Here is an 8,408-nt window from a genome sequence, read left to right on the forward strand (position 1 = left end):
AAAATCTTCATTTGTGTTCAGCAGATGAAAGAAAGTCATAAACATCTGGGATGGCATGAGGGTGAGTAAATGATGAGAGAAATTTCATTTTTGGATGAACTATCCCTTTAAGGTGCAAAATTTTCACCCTGGATTTGATTTTCAGGGGCTTTTTATTTTTTTTTTTCTAACCATAAACATTAATTGTGTCTCATCTGTTTGTCAAATACTTGAGTTCAATAATTTTATTAATACAAATTCTCAAGATTAAGAATCAATTACCTGTTACCCTTAAATATATACTCATATTTAATGCAATAATACATTTAAATAGGACTATAATAGAAAGTTAACACCTATATCAAATGTTACAAATAAACAAGACTAATTCAGATTTTTTGCACCCACATTGTGCATTTCGGGGGCATTTCTGACCCTGTCCCGGCTAATGCAGGGCATTTGGCCACCCTAATTTCTACATCATATTGAACATACTGGCATTTTAAAAAGACTTGAATAAAAGATGCTCACTTTGTTCATCAAATCTTATCATGGATCAATTGCCCAAACGGACCACACAACATCTTCTTTTAATAGTTGTAAATGAATAACACACAGTAATGACTTATTTAGTATATTTTAACTCATAAGATTCAAACATTATAATTGATTTTGAAAGTTCAAGCATAATACAAACACAGCTTTAGAAAGCATATGATATTTTAAGCATCAGGTATGATCTCTGATGAAAAATTTAATTTTTCAGAATCACTGGTCCATTAAACTCAAGGAGTCACAAATGTTTAATGCAAAGGTCCCGAGTTAAACTAAACCATGATTCAAAATCCATTCTAATACAAAAATCCTGCATAAATTAGCTTATATACTCACAACCTGTTTTATAGTCGTTTTAAGTGAGTTTAAAGCATCGTAAACACATCAGCAGTCAAATTAAAGAACAAATTCAATCACACAATTGAGTGTAAATGTTACAGTAAATTAACTGATCACATGAGTATGTCTCAACCAGAAAATACAGTTCATCTGTATCCCTATAGTGACTTTTCCCTGTAACTTCCCTTATCTCTCCTGAAGCATTCAATCACAAATATTGTGAATAATTTGTGCTAGTTCATTTGAGATATTTTACATTTTTATATTAACTCTTTAAAGTGAAATAAATAAATGTCAAATGTCCATGCACAAATATGAGTCAAGACAAATCACAGCAATTAAACAGCAGACATTTTCAAACAAATGAAATAAATAATCTCGCAAAGGGAGTGTAAAGTCTCAACAAAAGGGAAAAAATGGTATTGATAAAATAAGGCATAAATTCACACTAGCACGTCAATGAAACAAGGGTTAGGTGAAGGCCATCCACAAAAAACAAGGCAAAGAAAAGAAAGTATCACTGGAAATGACTGACACACTTTGCCTTTTTCAACCAAGAGAGCTGGCAAAACTGGGTGATCTTTAAACTTTAATGATTATCATGATACATTTAGGCAGATTAAATATTTAAGTGTACATCTCCATATATGGATTTTTCTTTTTTTTTTCTGTGCCTAATCAGAAAGTACAATTAAGCTTTGGTACAAAGACTAATTTGAGTAATAAACATTTCCAGCCTGGCTACATTATCAGACGTAATAGGTTGCAGAGGCGTAAAGATACAGTTAAAATGGCATATGAACAGTTTCCCGAGGTGGGGTTGGGATGAGATATTAAAATACAGAAAATAGAGAGCCGAGAGCCAATCCCGTCGCAGCGCCAGCAAACATCCCGAGAGCGACATCGCCTGCATCATCACGACGACGCTCCTGCACTATAACGTGGTTAACACCGGAAGTGTAAGGCCCTGAGAACAGAGTAGACAAATATAGTTAATGAAGACAAATAAACAACTGGATCCTTATTTGGCAGCAAATATTGACGATTCTGCAGGTTTTAACCTGGAAGGAAATGTCAAAAAAGATAATATAGGGCATGCTGTGTAAAGTAGGCCACTTCCTGTTACCTTGATAATGATAAGTGTAGGCAACTGCATACTGCTGTCCATCTGCCGAGTAGACCATCTGTGCTGCATAAGGTGGAGGATGTTGTACATTCCCTCCATATCTGTCAGGATAGAAAACCTGGTTGGATAAAATAACAAACGTTTTCATTAATTTCAACATTCCAGGTTCAGTACAAGTTAAGCTAAATAGACAGCATTTGTGGCATAATAGTTGATGAAATAAAAACAATTTTTTTAACTTGTCCCTCATTTATTTAAAAAAGAAAGAGCAAAAATTGGGGTTACTGTAAAGAATTTTTAATGAAAGTGAATGGGGCCAGTCCAAAAACGTTAAAATACACACTCTATTTCAAGACATAAACATTATACATACTGTCATGATTTTAGTGTTAAAGAAATAACTAACTAACCTTTTCTGTGCGTGTAAAGTTATTTTTAATATTACAACGCCAATAAATCCCTGATTTTATCACACTAAAAATATGTTAACACGTATAATCAGTGTTGGGTGTAAACGGATTATGAAGTAATTAGTTACTGTAATCTAATTACTTGTAGGCACAAAAAGTAGTGTAACATTACATTTTAAATTCTTGTAATCAGATTACAGTTACTGATTTTCAAGGAAAGTAACTACTTTTAAGGACATTACTTGGGCTACAAGTATTTCTAAAAACATTATGTGTAGTACAGTTAAAATGTGAATTCATATGTACGTCTGTTTGCGTTTCTGAGACAGCTGAAGGGTGTACGACAATGAACAAGAGGAAATATAGACATTATTTTGAATTTGTTGTGCAGAAAAATATTTTGTAATAAGTAAGTAATTAGTCATGTGATTACTTTCCCAAATATGTAATCAGTAAAGTAATCTGATTATAATTTTTAGAATAATAGTTAGTAATTTGTAGTGGATTACTTTTTTATCCAACACTGTGTATAATGTTTACATCTTGAGGCTATACTTTTGAAACAGTTTGTATTTTTATGTTTTTGACTGGCTCCATTCATTTCCATTATAAGTGCCTTACCGTCACTGCGATGTTTGCTTTTTTTTTTTTTAATAGATGAGGGACGACTCAAAATTATTTTTTAAATCATGCCATAAATGCTGTTGACTGATCTTAACTTGTATTGAACCTGGAACATTGCTTTTAAGCATAAACGTGCAGCTTGTATTTTTGTTTAAGCACTAATTCTTCTGTAAAGGGTCTACCAGCATTGCATGGTCATGACATGAGTTGAAAGACATGATATAAATTTGCAAAGACAAGGTTTGCTAAGCAATTTTATTACACTAGTCTAACGGCAACATAATGGTGTGGTAATGGTGTGTATTTTTATTTTTTTTAATCCCCTTTTCTCCCAATTTGGAATGCCCAATTCCCACTACTTAGTAGGTCCTCATGGTGGCGTGGTTACTCACCTCAATCTGGGTGGCGGAGGACAAGTCTCAGTTGCCTCCGCTTCTGAGACGGTCAATCCACGCATCTTATCACGTGGCTCATTGTGCATGACAACGTAGAGACTCACAGCATGTGGAGGCTCATGCTACTCACTGCGATCCACGTGCCCCATTGAGAGCGAGAACCCCTAATCGCGACCACAAGGAGGTTACCCCATGTGACTCTACCCTCCCTAGCAACCGGGCCATTTTGGTTGCTAAGGAGACCTGGCTGGAGTCACTCAGCATGCCCTGGATTCGAACTCGCGACTCCAGGGGTAATAGTCAGTGTCAGTACTTGCTGAGCTACCCAGGCCCTGGTAACGGTTTGTATTTTAATGTTTATCCTGGTATTATGCCTTGTCCCCGTAGACTTCCATTGTAAGTTAATTGCTGAAAATGTGATTTTTGACAGACAAATTGAAATTATAGCCTGATAATCGACATACAGCTTAACTCGTATTGAACCTGGAAACTTTCTTTAAAAACAGAAAAACTGAGAGGACTAACTGACATATGATGACATATTACCTGTGGAGTCGGATTTAATTCAGAATAAGGGGGAGGGGCTGACGCTATGACTTCCTCAGCAAAACCAATCTGAGGGGCTGCCACAACCAGAAATAACACAGGGTTCACATTGATTCATGTCAGCTAAAGCACCCATTATTTAAACTCTTCCGAGATACCTGCATAGGTATAAACACAACCCCAGAAGCTGTGCTATTGGAAAGTTAAACATGTGCTTGCTTTCCCCACCCATATTGTGTGTTTAAGTGCACAGTAACTCACAGTATTCACTCTGGCATCCTGGAGAGCCATGGACCAAGCCCTTTGAGAAAAAAAGACAATTAAATTGCAACATTTTTGTGAACCTAATTTTCAACATGCACACACTATGTGTTGAATGACTCACAAAGCATCATCTGCACTATCTGCGCAGATGCTAATGACACGACCGTCCCGGCAAACGATCTGCAGAAGAGAATCTTTGCTTTTGCCATCAGGTGGGGTGAGATCTGGGAATATATAATGACCAACAAGGACCATGAGATACAGAAGGGTACTGAATCAGTGTATTCCATTTAAAAAATGTAATGAAAAATACCCAAACACTTGATCCGACCTTTATTGGTCAAAAACTTACATTTACATCATATTAATGAGAATAATTTTATAAATAAAAAAAAAAAATATTTAAATGTCAAATGTAAAAATAAGTTATAATATTTTGACTTTCATTATCTGTTGTTCTTTGTACAAACACTACACAACAATTAGAAGGCCACTCAGATATTTCTTGGTTTCTCAAAATGTTTCTGACCTCATACAGATCAAAAGCAAAAGAGAGGACATTAAATAAAGACACAATGTCAACTTAATTATGGATCACACCCACCTCTACAGGCGTTGGCGTTGCGAATGTTGATGCAGTCCACCCTCATGTGGATCTCGTCTTCCATGTCTCGCCGCTGCTGGTCATTGTAGAACACCAGACGTCCATTTGACCAGAGGTCAAACCAATTCTTCTTCCAGCGACGCAAGATGGTGCCTTTGAGGACAGCAGTCACAAAATAAGCTTTCACAAAACCTAATAAGCTGCCAACCCACACAGAATTTTGTTTTTTAATGTAGGCAACTCAGTAGAATTTTATGTAGGTAACTTCCAAGTTTTTGATGTCCAAAAAATGCTGTCTAGGTAGGCAGCTCACCAGTTTTTGAGATTATGATGCCTAAAAGGATGTCTAGGTTTGCAATACACTAGGTTTTGAGACTGTGATGTGCAAACATGTTGTCTAGGTAGGCAGCTCAGTATGTTTGGAGACTATAATACCCAAAATGCCATCTAGGTAGACGGCTCCCTAGGTTTTTAAGACTGTATTGCCCATCAATGATGTCTCAGTAGTCAGTTTACCATGATTTGAGATTATGACAAAAATGCTGTCTATGTAGGCAGCACACTAGGTTGAGACTATAATGTCCAAAAATGCTGTCTATGTAGGCAGCACACTAAGTTTGATACTGCAATGCCCACAAATGCCATCTAGGAAGGCAGCTCACTAGGTTTTGAGATTATGATGCCCAAAAATGCCATCTAGGAAGGCAGCTCACTAGGTTTTGAGATTATGATGCCCAAAAATGCCATCTAGGAAGGCAGCTCACTAGGTTTTGAGATTATGATACCCAAAAATGCCATCTAGGAAGGCAGCTCACTAGGTTTTGAGATTATGATGCCCAAAATGCTGTCTAGATAGACAGCTATGTAGGTTTTGAGATTATGATGGCAATAGTGCTGTCTATGTAGGCAGCACACTAGGTTTTGAGACTATGTTGCCTAAAAATACTGTCTAGGTAGACAGCTAGGTAGGTTTGGAAACTTTAATGCCCAAAATGCCATCTAGGTAGGCAGATCATAAGGTTTTGAGACAATGATGGCCAAAAATGGCATCTAGGTAGGCACCTAACTAGGTTTTGAGATTATGATGCCAAAAGTGCTGTTTGTGTAGGCAGCACATTAGGTTTTGAGACTATGATCCCTAAAAAGGTGTCTACATTTGCAACTCAATAGGCTTTGAGACAGCATTGCCTAAAATGCTGTCTAGATAAGTTCAAACCCTAAAAAACTGCCTATGATGATGTACAAAAAACGTTGTCTAATTAGACAGCTCACTAAATTAAATGAGACACAGCCATAGACAAAGTTCAGTTCTTTTATTCCAACTCCATTAATCTCTTCTAAACTCTTAACTTGTCCCAAGATAACTTTTCAAGAAGACAACTGAACAAAATTTAAACTAAAACGTACTTTTAGATTACATTTAGAAACACTAAATATTTCACATAATTCATTGATAGTTCCCAGAAGAGGCTGTAAACTATACAGGTGCAATTTAATCTGTATATATGAATGAAAACACAATGATCCAAAACACTGTCCAATTCTAAATTAAATTGATCAAACTTTTTCCATTGAAATAAACACTCACTCACTCTGTCTGTGCAGCCATCCGCTTTTCACAATCGCCATCCTCCAACAAACTGAAGTTCCTGTGAACAATTAAATACAATCAATCTACATACCCACCTAAAAGACATTTCTAAGTATGTACTACTAAACAGAGCCCATGCACGTGTAGATGCTGTCCCTATTTTACAGTAAATTAAGTTTACAGTTCAACTTCTGCGCCAGTTGGCACAGCTGGCCTGAAAGCTTGCTGCTGTGCTAAATGACAAACCAACTAAATAAACCACCTAACACTTTTGAAAACAGTCCTAAACATGTTTAAACTTTTCAGATGTCATATTTAAGATGTAAAACAGCCAAACAAATGATTAAAGGAAGTAATATAACCTTTTTGTGTTGACGTTTAAGCTATGTCCGACAAGCAGAGTTACATCAGCATGCAGCATCCTCCTCTCAGCTCAGCTGATATCTGATGTCACCATATCAGATGATCAAACAAGATTTTTATTAACCCTTGTGCAACCTTCGGGACATTTTTGTCTTTTTCATTTTTTTGTTTTGTTGATCATTTTGTCTATGTTAATGCCAGTGGCATAAATTTGGCCAAAGGTCTGTATTTTGGGGGGAATTTTGATATTTCAACCTCAGTTCCTATAATGTCCCCATTGAAACCCATTAAAACTGCAATATTTGATCCCAGTGCCATTAAAGCATAAAATCATGAATTCTATGATATTATGCTTTCATTCCGGAGCCCTGGCTTAAAATGTAAATTTTTTATATTTTCGACCAGATGGCACCATTTTTCTCATGTTTAGCCTATGGAGCAAATACATGCTTTTTTCCTATTTTCTATTTGCTGTATTATAGAGCACTGCAGGCCAACTGAATAAATGATGCAGCTAAAATTTTGTGGGTGTGTTGGTATGGATGTCAGAGTGTGTTTTGTGTGTGTGTATTGAGAAATTTTTGTGTATGTGTATGTGTAAAAAACAACAGTGGCATTATGTAAACAAACTGGCATTTAAAGGGTTAAAATCCTGAAAATGAATGAATATTTGGTAGTTATGATCAGGACTGATGTTGGTTAAAAAATCTAAGTCAGTGAAAGTGGAAAATAATATTAATATATAATATTTTTATGGCAGTTTTTTGACACAGACATTTTTGTCCTCTAAGGTCCTGAGTGTGTTTTTGTTGTTTTTTTTTTTTTTATCTGACAGTGCACAAAAAATAATGTTGTTGCTAATCATTGACATCCCAGCCCCCACCCACCCCCCTCCCAAATAATAACAGATATTAGGACATACATTTTGTAGGACAAATAATTAATGTATTCGCGATGTAGGTGTGTTAAAAGAGACAAAAACGTTAAAAGGGAGAATGTTCACTGAAATCAATCATCATTAAAATTTTAGTTCATTTTTGGTACTGTTATAAAAGTATTATTTAGTGTTTACAAACTAAATAATGTTTTATCAAGTTAGTGGTGGGCTAAATAATGTTTTATAAAGTTAGTAGTGGGCTAAAGCACATAACAGGTAATCAGACGCACATAACTGGTAATCAGAAGGCTGGTTCAGTCCCCACAGCCACACCACCAGTGTGCGCTTGAGCAAGGCATTTAACTCCAGGTTGCTCTGGGGGGATTTTCCCTGTAATAAGTGCATTGTAAGTCGCTTTGGATAAAAGCATCTGCCAAATGCGTAAATGTAAATAAAGTTATATGAGTAATGTAACAGTGTAAACACAGTGCTGCTACAACTAGCCTAAGCTAGCTTGGTTTTAATTATTGTTTTATTAACATATAGGTTACTTTTTGGGTAATTCAAAGCCACAGCACTCAGCATATATGAATAACGACTTTTACATTTCGAGTTCATGTACAAGGAATTTTATTTAGTATAAATGGATATTACAAGCGGTCAGTGATATTAATGTTTAAAAAAAAATTCCTGTCAACACATTGTATTAGCACTTATGCAAAACAATCTCCACTC

At 35.9% G+C, this 8,408-nt stretch overlaps 1 protein-coding gene across 2 annotated transcripts; it reads right to left on the reverse strand.

Annotated features, from left to right (window-relative positions):
* Positions 1-1,412: 1,412 nt before the first annotated feature.
* plekhb2 (pleckstrin homology domain containing, family B (evectins) member 2) lies at positions 1,413-7,384 on the reverse strand. 2 transcript variants are annotated; one of them, XM_051693646.1, is made up of 7 exons: positions 6,796-7,384; positions 6,435-6,491; positions 4,843-4,995; positions 4,360-4,462; positions 4,236-4,275; positions 2,000-2,100; positions 1,413-1,840 (listed from the first exon to the last, which is right to left on the reverse strand). In XM_051693646.1, the coding sequence occupies exons 2-7, from the start codon at positions 6,469-6,471 to the stop codon at positions 1,819-1,821; spliced, it is 456 nt and encodes a 151-aa protein (XP_051549606.1). In that variant the 5' UTR covers positions 6,472-6,491; positions 6,796-7,384; the 3' UTR covers positions 1,413-1,818. The 2 variants fall into 2 exon arrangements, with proteins under 2 accessions (XP_051549606.1, XP_051549605.1); XM_051693645.1 differs by having other exon boundaries at positions 2,000-2,117; positions 6,796-7,376.
* Between the last annotated feature and the right edge of the window lie 1,024 nt (positions 7,385-8,408).

The sequence above is a fragment of the Myxocyprinus asiaticus genome, chromosome 49 (genome assembly GCF_019703515.2).
Source record: "Myxocyprinus asiaticus isolate MX2 ecotype Aquarium Trade chromosome 49, UBuf_Myxa_2, whole genome shotgun sequence".
Taxonomy (NCBI): domain Eukaryota; kingdom Metazoa; phylum Chordata; class Actinopteri; order Cypriniformes; family Catostomidae; genus Myxocyprinus; species Myxocyprinus asiaticus.

Coding starts and splice junctions, on each gene's coding strand:
- plekhb2 (XM_051693645.1), bottom strand. CDS start 6,471: ATGGCGATTGTGAAAAGCGGATGGCTGCACAGACAGA. Junction 4,463..4,842: donor CAACGCCAACGCCTGTAGAG/GTGGGTGTGATC, acceptor ATATATTCCCAG/ATCTCACCCCACCTGATGGC. Junction 4,276..4,359: donor GATAGTGCAGATGATGCTTT/GTGAGTCATTCA, acceptor TTTTTCTCAAAG/GGCTTGGTCCATGGCTCTCC.